At 35.3% G+C, this 15,213-nt stretch overlaps 1 protein-coding gene across 2 annotated transcripts in view; it reads right to left on the bottom strand.

The window, feature by feature from the left end:
• MYCBP2 (MYC binding protein 2) overlaps positions 1–15,213 on the bottom strand; it is a 262,432-nt gene that overhangs the window by 230,736 nt on the left and 16,483 nt on the right. For both annotated transcript variants that reach the window (XM_080798126.1, XM_080798127.1), the window contains exon 2: positions 3,286–3,361. In XM_080798126.1, coding sequence (XP_080654252.1) covers positions 3,286–3,361 — 76 coding nt within the window. The remainder of the gene's footprint in view (positions 1–3,285; positions 3,362–15,213) is intronic.

Here is a 15,213-nt window from a genome sequence, read left to right as displayed (position 1 = left end):
CCACTGCTTTGTACAAACATCAAGATTGATGATGTGCACCTGAGTTTCTCGTACCATGGTTGACTGCAAAGCAGGACATGTCTACATGTGACCAAACCCCTCATAAAAGTCTCATATTCTGAGACTTAAGTGGGCTTTCCTGAACAGAAACATTCCATACACATCCTGTAGTTCACTGTCAGAGACAAAGTGTGTCCTGTGTGCTCAGACAAGGAGGAACTAGAAAGCCTATGCCTTAATTCCCTAGACACCACTAATACTATTGATTTCTCTTTCCTGCTGCCTATTCTGTACCTTGGGCTGTAATAAATCTTAGCCATCAGTGTAAGTTGCTTTTGAGACTTATCAATTTTTTGGCAAATCATGGAAGGAAACAGCACCTACTCATTCCACTTTTAGGCATTTATCCTTCCAAAAAACAAAAACATCTATCCACGAAGACTAATACACAAATATTCATAGCAGTTTCATTTGTGATAGCCAAAAACTGGAAATATCAACAGGTAAATGGGTTAACAAATTGAGATATATCCGCTAACTGGATACTCATCAGCAAAAAAACCAACCAACCAACCAACAAACAAAAAAAACCCAGAATGAACTGTTAATATATACAACTACATGGATACAACTCAAAATCATTATGCTGAGGGAAAAGAAGCCAGATACAAAAGAGTACATACTGCATGATCACATTTATATGAAATTCTAGAAAATAAAAACTGATTTACAATGACAGAAAGTACATATGTGGTTGCCTAGAGCCATAGCTGTAGGAAGAGACAGAATGCAGCAAAGATGAGGAAATGCTAGGGAATGATGGAAATTTTCTAAACCTTGATAATATCTTTCAAAAATTCTGCTTTAAATATCCTAACCTAAGACCCAGGCATGTTTGGTAACAGGATGTTGAAGAAGTTTCCTGTGTAATGGATTTGACTTCTTCTGTAAGAAAGTAAAGTCATTTGTTAGATGGTAGGACTTATCAACTTTGAAGAGAGTGAAAAGGTTTGAAATAGTCAAAGAACTATTTTATCAGAAAAAATAAGAAGACAGTCTAGCTATGCAAGGTCCATTTGAGACTGCTAATCATGAATGTGTACCGGTATCTTAACTCCCTTTAGCAGTACACAATACTCACCTGCAGGGAAAGAGAAAACAGCTGGATTTGTACAGGATTAAATTTTGTCAGATGAGTGCAACAAAGAGGAGAAAGGAAGATGTGGTAAGCAGACTATGGCCTCCAAAGATACCCTCCCCTAGTCCCTGCAAACTGGGAATGTGTCACCTTACATGACAAAAGGTACCCTGCAGATGTGAATAAATTACAGATTTTGAGATGAAGAGTTTATTCTGGATTATCTGGGTGGGCCCAATGTAATCGCAAGGGTCCTTACGAATGAGAGAGGGTGGTGAGACAGTCAAAGAAGGAGCGGTAACAGTGAAAACATGTCAGGGTAATGCAACATGAGAGGAGTCAACCAACCATTGCTGGTGAAGGTGTAAAGGAGCACAACCCAAGGCATACAGGCAGCCTCTAGAAGCTGGAAGGCAAGGAAATGAATTCTCCCCTAGAGTCTCCAGAAGGAACGCAGATTTACTAACACCTTGATTTTAGCCCAGATACATTTTGGCCTTCAGACTTCTAAAACTGTAGAATTATTTGTATTGTTTTAAGCCATCAGTTTGTGCAATTTGTTACAGCAGCCATAGGGAACTAATAGAGATTAAGTACTTTTTTTTTTTTTTTTAAAGACTGTGCTATCTAAGCGGAGTAAGAAAGAAACTGAATGAAGGAGATGGCTAATGGATGAGGGGAAATAGAAGAGCCAATGACAGCAATAAACAAGGAAATAAAGTGGTATAGTTAAATTGTATCTTATTTCATTTGCTGAAAAGAAATGTTCATTCTTAAAATATATTGGGGGGGAAGCTCACCGGAATTTTTTAAATAACCTTCTTAAAAAAGGTGAATGAAAAATAGTCCAGAAACAGTAATAGAGAGCAGGAAGACTAACGACACTCTTACTATTTTATATGCCCATCATAAGAAGAAAACATTTCTTACTCATCTTTCTCTTCCAAATACCCAGCACAAGGCCATTACAAGGCCAGTATGCAATTAGTGTTTTAGGAATAAATGAGTAACTTTTTTTTATCACTATTATCACAAGGCGCTCCTAAAAAGCAGATAAAAAACCTGAGGACAAAAGAAGAAAGATGAAACATAACTCAGCCTAACCAATCAAGGTACCCTATCTCCAAGGCCAAAGTGAATGACGAAGGTCAATCAAAAATCATACTCAAGACTTTCTGGTAGAACTGATGAAGTTGGAGCCCCCAGCAGCCTTCATCCTCAGCCAGAGGTAATAAGCCCACACACAGAAGAAAGCAGAAGCAAGAAATGAAGACACAGATTTGCCGACACTACTGATGGATCCAGCTGTGTCTTAAGATAGAGCCATGAAATAAATTTCATCCCCTATACTTTTATTTTATTTTTTGGCTTACTACTTTAAAGTACATTTCTCTCAGTTACAAAATGGCAAGAACACTAACTAAAAAGGGCAGGAAACAATTGTCTTTAGTATTTAAATATGATATACAGGCTAAGCTAAGCTATTGTTTCTTTAACTAAAAGTAGAGCTGTTCAGAAATTATAGTTATGACTTCCCTCTTTCTCCTGTCTATGCTTCTTAGTACTGTTCAAAAAAAAAGACTCTTTGGTAGAAAGTGAAAATGTCTAAGATTTAATAGAGAAGACTTCCGCTTTAGATGGAAAAAGAAAGATCCTTGCTCTCTATGGTCTCATCTAATTCAAATATTCCATATTGCATTTTCTTTTGCACAGCCACCCACCACCAAAAAAAGCTCAGAACAATATAGATATATCAAGATTCTCCCTAACTCATAACATATGCATAGGCCAAATCCAAGTCCCAATGTCCAAGCCAATTTTACTCAGTTTCTAGAACACGTAGTTGGGAATGGAGAAAAAAAGAGAAGAGAAATGGATATGTTCCCCCAAAAAACTGGTCAAAGATAACGTGAATAAACAGTAAATAATTTTCATCACCCAGATATTAACTTCCAGGCCACTGGCCATGAAATGCCCCCAAAATGAAACTAAATAGCATAACTATGTAACAAGGGGCTTTTTAAAAATTAAAATTAAAAAAATAGACATGAAATGGTTTGCTAGTTATACCTTTTTAATCTTGGCATTTTTATTCCAATTACTGTATGAAAAAGTCCTTACTCCCTATAAACTGTCAGCAGTTTTACCTTGCTTCTTGTCTTCACTTTTGATTTGCTCTTCTGTTTTCTTTTCAACTTCTTTTTATTTAAAATTTTCTTATTCCTAAAAGTGGAAAAAAAGAATTATGAAAGTTCATTATTAGGATATACAAAGCTATGAAAAATGTACTTCCAAAGTAGATATCTGAATGTTTCTTCTGCAAACTTTCTATGACACAATATACTCTCCATGCACACATAAGATACTAACACACAATGTAGCTATTGAGATAATAACACAGCACTGGAATGCTAAGAAATATACATTAAATGATCAAAAAATTGAATTTTGCAAATATTTTTATAAAATTAAAAAAGGCAAATGGCATCAAATATAGTTTTTAAAATGTTATTCAATAGTGGGGAGGCTAATAAATATCAGGTATATTCCTTTCCCAGAAAAATCTACTCTTTGTAATTGCAAAGGCTACAGTATAAAAAGGGAAAGGAAGCAATTTTGACTAAATTGCTATAGAAAAGACCCCAACTCATATTCTTCTTATATCCTGTAGCCAGTTTTTTCATAAGCTCACAGGCCTAAGACCAAATTATTCTTTAAGCAGAAGGATGCCCTGAATGACTTTGAGAAAGAGATAGAAAAAATGTGGCAAAAAATAAGAATTATAGTGGAAGAAAGAAGAATCAGGGAAAACAATTTTATTTTATTTAAGTATGTCTCTAACACTGAGGTACATACTGTTAGTTATTAAAAAATACAAGATGAAAAAGACAGTTATTGCCCTCAAGGAGCTCAAAGACTTGAATGAAAAACACAATTTAATGATCAGCAAAAGGATGCTACTGAAGAGGAGGAGGAAGAGGAAGGGGAGGGGAAGAAAAGAAAAGAGGAAGAGGAGGAGGGGAAGGAAGAGACACTAGATGCCAGAGTCCTTAACATTTGGTAACTAATTTAGTGGAAGTTGTGACCAAAACAAAAGTTGCATGCGTAGGCCACCTGGAGGTAGGGATGTCATTCACAAAAATAGGGAAGTCAAAGGGAAGAATTTAGTTTCCAAAAGGAAAACACTGGTTCTATTTTTTTTTCCAAGATTTTATATATTTATTTGAGAGTGTGTATGTGAGAGAGAGAGAGCATGAGCTGGGGGAAAGGCAGATAGAGAGGGAGAAGCAGACTCCCCGCTGAGCAGGAAGCCCAATGTGGGGCGGATCCCAGGACCCTGAGTTCATGACCTGAGCCAAAGGCAGATGCTTAACTGATGGAGCCACCCAGGTGCCCCTATTTTTAATTTTTTTAGAAGGGTAAAGGACAAAGGGAGACAGAGCATCTTAAGCAGGTTCCATGTCCAGCACGGAGCCCAATGCAGGGCTCCAACTCACAACCCTGAGATCATGACCTGAGTGGAAACTAAGAGTCAGCTGCTTAACCAACTGACCTACCCAGGTGCCCACCGTTCATTTTTAAAGATGTTTGAGTTCAAGATACTAAAATGTCAGCAAAACAGACATGAAAAAGCATATGAAAATTTATCTTTGACAGTTCCTTCAGCTTTACTCCCTAAACCAACATAATCACAAATTCTTGTCAATTATGTCTTATAAATAGTTCTTGAATCTGTCTACATCTCTATGGCTGCAATTCTAATAACCTGTTACCACCACTTCTTTGTTGGTCTACTGCAAAAGCTTTTTAATTCATTTCTGTACAACCATGTTTGCTTTACTTCAATTCATTCTTCACCCAGTAACCCAAATCAACTTTTAAAAACACAAATCTGAAGGGTGCCTGGGATTCTCCCTGCCCCTCCCCCAGCTCACATGTCCTCATCAGCATGTGTGCTCTCTCAAATAAATAAATAAAAATTCTAAAAAAAAAAAAAAAAAGAAAGAAAGAAAGAAACACAAATCTGGGAGGTAACTACCCCACCCAAAACCCTTCTCAATTCTCTTGGCTTAGAGTCCAAAAGCATTGGCATGGCTTCAAAGATCTTCTACCAAGATCTGATCTCTGCCAGCCTCCCTGCCTCTTTTTGCATCCCTCTCCAACCTGTTCATCATACTCCAGCCACAAAGACAACTTTCTAGTTATGTGGACCTGCTAAGCTACTTAGGGGCTTTCACAAAGGCTCTCCCTCTTCCTGGAATTCTCTCCCACATCTTTTGCTAACCACCATTCATCTCTAAGGCCCCAATATAAGCGTCACTTACTCCGTAATGTCCCAGACTGGGTTAATTTCCCTAATACTCACTCTCACAACACTTTACACTTGTTTCACTGTGTTATCTACAACTGTAACTATGTATGGGATTATGTGTTCAATGCATTACTCCTTCACCAAGCTGTAAGTGCCAAGAGTACAGACGCCATGTGTTTCTTGTGCTGTGCTCTAGCTTCTTAGTCTAAAAAGTACTTAGAACAAAGTACTCAATACTATTTTGAGAGAAAGAAAAAGTTGGAGGAAGGAGACAGGAAAGAGAGAAAAGAACGAAGTTCAGAGCTTTAAACATTACTCAGAGGACCAAGGTTAGATTCGTAGATACACAGATACATTTAAAGGATATGTAAGCCAGACATATCCACTTAGGAGCTATCCATGAAATGATTTTATGCAGATTTTGGTGCAACGGAGGTAATGGAAAACCATGTACATGGATAAGATTTCCCCCAGAGAGCATGCTACGAAAGTAAAGAGAAAAACTGATCAATAGTGTCATGTGGGACACATGAACAGATACACCAGCTTATACAGTCTATCCAACTATGAGCATTGCTACAGCATGAAAAATGTCTATTTCAACTCTGTACTTTCAAGACCTGCATCACTGCCTGACATATCATGGTTGTTCAAGAATTATCAAAAATGAACAAAAAGTTAATGAAAATTAATGGATATTTCTCATTATGGTTTAGAAAAACAACTTCTCTTTTATATTAAATGAAATCAGTTATTTGAGCAACAGGAACATGTAACTGCTAAAAGATTAGCTCCTTTTGTACAACTTAGAAAAACATCAAAGTTCACTCAAAACTAATCTTTAGAGAAGTAGAATATATAAACCCAAATAAAATGACTTTCTTGAAGCCTACTCATTACAGACTAAAAATTTTCACAAATATACATCAATACTTGTTTTTGTTTAATGAATGTCTTTGAAGTTCAAATGGCTTTAATATATATTCCTAAAATACTTCTTCCTATGCATTTAATTAGTTTGGCATTTAATTAGTTATAACAATTTTAATGAACCTAAGCCCACCAATTCCTGACTATAAAGAATCAGCTTCTCCCAAATCCCCACAAAATGATTTTACTGTGTTTTGTTGTTATCGTTGTTCTTGTTGTTAATTTGGCTTGTTTTGTAAGAAGTAGATGGCTGTCAAAAGAAAGCCAGTAATAAGTTAAAAGTTATTATGAAGAAAATCTATAGTCAACATTAGAAAATAAAAATGCAATTTGTCAGTAAGCTAACATCCCCTTATATAACTAATGGAAAAGCTTAGTTGAAAACTAAGTTTAAATAAAGTTTTCATGATATCAGAGGATGGACAGATAAAAGAAAAACTCTAGAAACCAGTCTTACACAATAACAATTCACCCTGGAATTTATGATGATTTAGGACTTCAAATCCTAATCAAACAGGAACTTAAAATGAAAAAATGTCTGGAATTGATCTCATAGGATTTTTAGTCATTTCACAAAAAGAACCTCATACCTATGAGATTTGAAAGAATTATGAGTACTAATAAAAGGCAAAGGCTATTAACATTCTTTAAATATTTATTTTAAAAATATTTACTTTAAAAATTCCAAGGAAGAAATTTTAATAGCTACCACGGTTTAAGGAAAAACAATTTTTTTCCTGAAATGTAAGAACAAATGAATATTTGCACATTGTTCCATGATATAGATCATTAGTTTCTCTATCAGCTTATTGCTGAGTCTGTTTTCTAAAAAAAAAAACAAAAATTAGTCAAAATTTAATTTAAAAACATCTCTCATCCTGAATCTGTTTCTTCATTTGTAAAATAACAAGATGAAGGAGATTATTTCTAAGATTCCTTTTAACTCTAAAATATTGGAGTTTTAATAAGTCCAAATTCAAAGAACTTCTAGAATAAGATTTCAATCTTTTGTTTAATTTCCCTTAGTAATGAGAAATGAAAAAGTCCTAAGTCTATGGTCTAAGGCAAGAATAGGTGAATTTTTTTCTGTAAAGGGCAGACTGTAAATACCTTCCACTTTGTAGGCTGTAGGATCTCTGCTGCAACTACTCAACCATTACAGCAAGAGAGAAGACATAGACAAACTATTTATGAACACTGAAGTTTGAATTTCATAGTTTTTATATGCCACAAAACACTTTTTTTTTAAACCTCTAAAAACATCAAAACCATTCTTAGCTCACAGGCAATACAAAACAGGCTCTGAGCCAATTTGGTTTTTGTGCCACAGTTTGTCGACCTCTGGTCTAGATGTACTTTGATAAACAGGCTCAACAAGAAAGAAAAAAAAGTAACTACGAGTATGCAACACAGATAAAAACTGTTCAAAATATCATTATGCTTATACAAATAAGCATTCTTTTTTTAAAATTTAGTTTAATTTTTTTTGTGTGTGTGTTCCAAAATTCATTGTTTATGCACCACCATCCAGTGCTCCATGCAATACATGCCCTCCTTAATACCCACCACCAGGCACATCCAAGCTCCCCCCTCCAAAACCCTCAGTTTTTTTTCTCAGAGTCCACAGTCTCCCAGGGTTTGTCTTCTCCTCCAATTTCCCCCAACTCACTTCTCCTCCCCATCTCCCAATGTCCTCCGTGTTATTCCTTGTGCTCCACAAGTAAGTGAAATCATATAACTGACTCTCTGCTTGACTCATTTCACTCAGTATAATCTCCAGTCCCTACATGTTGATACAAAAGTTGGGTATTCATCCTACTCAAGGAACTACAGAACACTCATGAAAGAAACTGAAGAGGACACAAAAAGATGGAAGAGCATTCCAGCTCATGGATTGGAAGAATAAACACTGTTAAGATGTCTATACTGCCTAGAGCAATCTATACTTTCAATACCATCCCAATCAAAATTCCACTGGTATTTTTCAAAGAGCTGGAACAAACAATTCTAAAATTTGTATGGAACCAGAAGAGACCCCAAATTGCTAAGGAAATGCTGAAAAAGAAAAAGAAAACTGGGGGCATCACGTTACCTGATTTCAAGCTTTACTACAAAGCTGTGATCACCAAGACAGCATAGTACTGGCACAAAAACAGACACAGACCAGTGGAACAGAGCAGAGAGCCCAGATATGGACCTATGGACCTATAGATATGGACCTATAATCTTCGACAAAGCAGGAAAAAATATACAGTGGAACAAATAAGCATTCTTAAAATTATGTCTTTTTTTTTTTGCAAAGATAAACTCTGGACTTCCTCTTCCTTAAAGTAAGATACTAGAGAGAAGGAAGCCATTGCTCTTTCTTCAAAAACTTTACTAGCCTAAGAACGCTGTGGAAGTAATTAAGAACTAGATAAACCAAAACTCCAGAGATGAAAGAGCACTTCCATGGTGAGCTCAGACCACTGGCATTTTCCTCCATGGGGGTATTTGCAAAGTTTGGATACACGTGAGGTCAAATTGAGCCTCGTTTAAACAGAGGAACTCTATTAAAGAAAACCAGAAACTAGTGGAGCTTTAGCTGGAGTGAGACCGGAAATCTAGAAAAGCCTCAAATACATGGGCAGTTTCCCTAGTGATATAAAGCTTAGTAATGGGATGCTGGAGGATAGGGAGGCTGTACCAACAGAGTCAATTTCCCAGTCTCCCAATGTCTAAAAGACAGAATCCCAGTCAGAGGAGGAGTCTCCTTAATCCATGAAAGGGTAGAAATTGTCAACACCTCATCCTACTTGTCTAACATAGCAAAGAGCAAAACTCTCTGAAAGAAAGTAACTGCTAGGCACATAATAAATATATTAAGAGGTATACAAGAAACAAAATAATCAGGCAGACTCAAGATAACTGTTATTGAATTTAGGAGACAAGGATTTAAAATAGATGCAAAGATGGAAAAATAGGATGAAATACAATTTTCAACAGAATCTAATTTTTAAAAAGCCAAGTAGCTTTTCTAAAAAATAAATAAATGAAATCAAGAACTTGTCAGGTGATTTTAAGAGCAGACTAGACCAGAGGAAAATAGGATTCATGGACTTGCAGATAGGCCAAAGGAAAATATCCAAATTGAAACACAGAGAAAAAAATGAGATGAATAAAACAGAGTATGAAACAAGTAGGACACAGTTAAATGGTCTCATATTCATGTAAATGAAATCCAAGACAGAAAAAAGAATGGAGCAAATGCAGTATGTGAACAGGTAATTAATGAAAAGTTTACAAACATGAGGAAAGAAATCAACCCAGACATTCAAGAAATTCAGGGAAATGCAAGCAAGAATATGCAAAGAAAACCACAGTCACACCAAATGCTAGGCACAGTCAAACTGCTGAAACAAAGAATAAAGAGAAAATCTTAAAAGCAACAAGAGAAAAAAGATACACTCAAAAGAACAACAGTAAGATTGATAGCTTCCATTCTCTGTGTTGAACAGTGCTGGGGAAGGAGAGGTGTAGACCTAGAATTATGTACCTATCAAAAATATCCGACCCACAAAAGCTGATATAATTCATTGTCAATGTACCTATAGTACAAGAAATACAACAGGAAGATCTTTAATAGCTGTTATGTCAAATTTTTAAATAAAAGGACATAGAGCAAAAAAAAAAAAAAAAAAAAAGGACATAGAGCTAAAGTAGAAGAAATGGAGAAGAATCCTGAACGTGATTACCGGCCTTGCAAAAAATGTTGGTATGGCTATATTAGCATTTGACAGTATTAATTTTTAAGGCTAGAAGTATTATTAGAGATGAACTGAACACTTTATAGTGCTAACAGGGTCAATTCAATAGGAAGACCCAGCAATCCCAAATCTGATGCATCAAATAGTAACATAACTTCAAAACATATGGAGTAAAATTGAGCTACCTAAAAGGAGAAAGACAAATTCACAATCAAAAGAGCAGATTTTAACATACCTCTCTTTAATTGACAGAACAAGTACAGGATAAAACAGCATGGATATAGAAAATTTAAAACATGATTTATCAACTTGACCTAAATGACACACCTAGAAAATCACACCTAAGAACAGCAGAATGCACATTCTTTTCTAATGTGAATAGAGTATTTACCAAAATAGACAACAGAATGTTGGACCACAGACTAAGTCTCAACAAATTTCCAAAGACTGCGATTGTGATCACAGAAAAATTAAACTAGAGACCAAAAGAAAAAAAAACTAAGATATTCCCAAATATTTGGAAATCTAAAAAGGAAAACAAAACAAAACCACAAAAAACAGATTTTAAATAACCTATGACCCAAAAACCTATAACAGAAAGTTAAAATAGAATTCAGAAAATATTTTCAACTAAATAAAAATGACATATGACATATCAAAACTTGTGAAATGTAGCTGAAGTAGTGCTTAAGGAAAATGTATAGCTGTTTGCAAAGACAAAAATGCATATAATGAAAAAAGAAATTCTGAAAATAAATGATCTAGACTTACATTTTTAGAAGCTAGAAAAACAGTAACAAGTAAACAATGTAAAAAGAGGGAAACAAAAGTAAGAATAGATAATAAAATAGAAAACAGACATTGAGTAGGGAAAATCAAGGAACCAAAACTGGTTCTCTGAAAAGACTGATAAGGAAAGACTGCTCTAGCAAGACTGGTCCGGAAAAAAAACAAAAATAGAAAACAAAACCAAAAACAAAAAAAACAAAAAACAAAAAAACCCCACAATTACCCATATGAGAAATAAGAAAGGGGACATCATCATAGATCATAGATTTCACAATTTAAATACAAGGGCAAATTCCATTGAAAAATGTAACTTCTCAATATTAAAACAAGGAAAAAATACAGTATCTGAATGGTGTTATATTCTGTTAAAGAAACTGAATCCCTAACCAAAACCCTTCCACAAAGAAAACTGTAGAATCAGTGGCTTCACCAGAGAATTCCTCTAAATACTTAATTCACTGGTACATTTTTTCAATTTCAATCTTAAACTAAATCTTCCTATGAATATAAAAAGAAGAAACTTCCCAACTCATTTTATGAGACTAGCATAATTCTGATACCAAAATCTGAAAAGAATATTTCAAAAGAAGAAAATCTCAAGCCAACATCTCCTTTGAACAAAGAAGCAGAAATACTACCAGAGCCCAAAAGTGGAAACAACCCAAATATTCATCAACTGACAAATGGTAAACAAAGTGTGGTACATCCATATAACAGGATACTATTCAGCCATGAATAGAATAGACACATGCTACTTTATGGATGAACCTTAAAAACGCTATGCTAAGTGAAAGAAACAAAGTCACAAACTGTATAATTCCATTCATTTCAAATGTCCAGATTACACAAATCCATAGAAACAGGAAGCTGATTAGTGGTTGCCAGGGGCTGATGGAAAAGAGAAGCAGAGTGAGTGCCAATGGGTATACAATTTCTTTTTTGGGTAAAGAAAAATGTTATGTTTGCACAACTTTGTTAATACACTAAAAACGACTGATTTGTATACTTTCACATGGTGTGTTTCATGGTATGTGAATTATATCTCAACTAAAAAAATAAGATAAAAAAAGCCACTGATCTAAACGTAATTTCAACGTTCAGAAACCTATAAAAAAGATAGATAAATTACAAAATCCAATCAATATAACTCAACAGGATAGTAAAATAAGGAAAAAAAAATATGATTATTTCAATAGAAAAAGTATTTTATAAAACTCAACAACTACTTGGGATGAAATACTTCCGTAAGGCAGGAAAAAAAATTAATCTGATAATTACTAAATCTGGTAATTACTTAATCTGGAAGCCAGTAAATTAAACAAAAGAAATAAAAATCATAATGGTGGATTAGAAAACAGTAAAGCATTTTTACTTGAATATAACCTAACTGTATTTACAGAAAGTGCAAAGTAATCCACAAATAATTAGTGAATTATCCAGGTCACTAGATACAACACCAATTTTTTAAAAAAATCAACTAATTTATAAAACACTGTATGTACTTAAAGCTTTTCTAAATAAACCAGTTATTTCTCCTATGTAATTAATGTAATGATACTCTCATCACTGTGTTCAAGCATTACTAAATAAATTAGGGAGGAACAGTAGTCTGATTACTAAGTAGAAAACTTTTATTTACTTTCCTAGGCCAATAATTAGTAACAAGAAAAGAGATTTTAGCAGTTCAAACTGATCTAGGGAGAGATGCAAACAGATTTCCTATATATAGCTTCAATCTCTTGATCTATTTAGAAGTCTTCATATGGCAGTGGGGATGGGGGATAATAACTCTATATAAAACCTTGGCAGTGGGCACAGCAGCCTAACAAAATGTGGGAATAGAAAGTGAGGAAAGAAGTCTCTGAAAAGTTAAACTTTAGACCATGCCTCATTCCTATTTATACTGTAGATACCCGTAGCCAAAGTGGGTGAGAAAAACTCAAGCTATGAAGACAATGTAAAACTTTCTAAGGACAATCTGTTCACCCCAGGCCTCAGAGAGCTATCACAAGGGTAACGACAGTTATCAGTCAAATAAGCAGGCACACAAAAAGATACAAGGAACCCTGAGAACTAGCAGAAATAGACAACAGATACCAAAACAGAGCGCAGGTAGAATTTTCAGACCCAACTATGCTTACCAAATTTAAAGAAAATAAGAGACAGCTTTAAAGTATCTGCAGCATATGCGGAATACAGCATATACGGAAGATAAACAAATCAAACTTTTATGAAAAATAAAAATACAGTAACTGAAATTAAAGACCCACTAGGTAGGTCTGCAGCATCTCAGACACAGATGAAGAGAGAATTTGAAGAGATTAGAAAAAAGTATCAGCACAGAAAGATAAAAAGGTTGAAAATGTATTCTTGAAACCTCCAGTTCTGAAACCTCCTTCAACTCCCATCATCCCAAAAGAGATAGCCTTTACTCCATCCAAGTATACTTTTCATACACTGGACCCCAGCTCATTAGCCATCCTCAGGATTTCACTCAACCACTTACGTCCTCTTTTTGTTCACTAGTGAATCTCTTAAACCTAGAAGCCTACTGGCCTCCTCCAAATGAAGGGGGAAAAAAAGTTAAATGATTCTGTATTTCTCCTCATCATGAAATTTCTTAGGGAAAAGTTGTCTTGAACTTTTTCAATCCCTTACTATCAAATTCCTATGTATGACTTCTCAATGCCACAAACTTCCTTATTGCTTATTCAATTCCCTAGCTTCAGTCTTTATCCTTCACATTCCACTGTATATGAGTATTGTCAGTCTACTCCTTTAAATACCTTCCCCTTACCCCTTGACTTCAACCAATATTTTAGTGTTCCTTCTATCTTTGATGATGATTCTTTCTCGGTCTACTTTAATAGGTCCTTTTCCTATCCTTGAAATGTTTATTATATATATTACTTCTCCTGAGAGTTATCTGTTCATATTCTATATTTGTGTCTTATAAACTCTATTTTTTAATAATCCATAACAATCCTAAATAATAATTATTGAAAGTTCAGGAACATCATCGGAATACTGGTCGAGAGCCAGTTGCGTTCTCTGACAATAAAGGTACATCTACCAAAAAACTGACAACCTTTCTAGCTACTTCAAAATCCTACCCAAACTCATTTAGTTCAGATTAGATCTCCTAACCCTCTTCTTCGCTCCTTAAATGGGCCTTACTTCATGAATTATCCTCATTCTCTCTTTATTCATTTTTCCCATTCTTTTCCTTTAATCTAGTAGGTTGAGAGTACAGAATTTAGAGACAAATGGCCAAGGTTCAAATGCAGACTGTGTCATTTATTAGCCATGCTCTGGGAAAGTTACTTAACCTCTCTGTGTCAGCTGTCTCATCTGTAAAATCGGATGAAAACAGTACCTCTCCTATTGGATTATAAAGCACTTAGAGTTACACCTGGTATTTAATAAATACTAAACAAATTTTATTTCTTATTATTATCATGCTAAAGTGTCTACCTTGATTTGGGTTTCCTCAGAAGCAGACTTGATTTAAGGATTCATGTAAAAGAAGCTGTTTTGAGAAGTGAGCCAGGAAAAACACTGGAGGAGGGGATCAAAAGTAAGATAGGGAAGGGAAGGCAGTCAGTAAAGATTGGGTTAGCCAATTACCCTGATGGGCAACTACAGCATGATTCTACTGGAAAACTCTGGTAGATAGTATAGAACATGGCTTAGTGACCCCAACTAAAATGAGAAAAATGAGGTATTTACCCACCAAACTCCTCATCCATCACCGGTTGAAAGCCTTTCTAAAGGCATTAACTTTGGCATTTCTGGCTTGTCCTGCCCATAAGCCAAGAATGTCTCTATGGCCAATAAGAAAGCTCTCAGGCAGAAAGTCATAGACACAAGTAGAGAGCATGGAGATAAATGCCAAAGAGATAGGGCTAGGACACTAATAACATCTACTACAGCATCTCTTATCCAAAAGATAATTCTTTGTCTCCTTCTTCAAGTTACTATCTTCCTTATTTCCCTTTAAACACTGATTTTTTTTTTTTTTTAAGATTTTATTTATCTGAGAGAGAAAGAACAAGTGAAGGCGGGGTAAGGGGAAGAGGGAGAGGGAGAAGCAGACTCCCTGCTGAGTGGGGAGCCCAAAGTGGGGTTTGATCCCAGGACCTGATATCATAACTTGAGCTAAAGGCAGATGCTTAACCGACTAAGCCACTCAGGTTCCCCTAAACGCTGACTTCTAAATACTCTCCTTTCTTCCCCTAACCTCCATTTACTTTCCCCCTGAAAGGTGACTTCTCCTTGCCTTCTGGAAAAATGATGTG

This window comes from Martes martes (assembly GCF_963455335.1).
Source record: "Martes martes genome assembly, chromosome: 3".
Classification (NCBI taxonomy): Eukaryota; Metazoa; Chordata; class Mammalia; order Carnivora; family Mustelidae; genus Martes; species Martes martes.
This window is presented reverse-complemented; position numbering and strand designations above follow the sequence as displayed.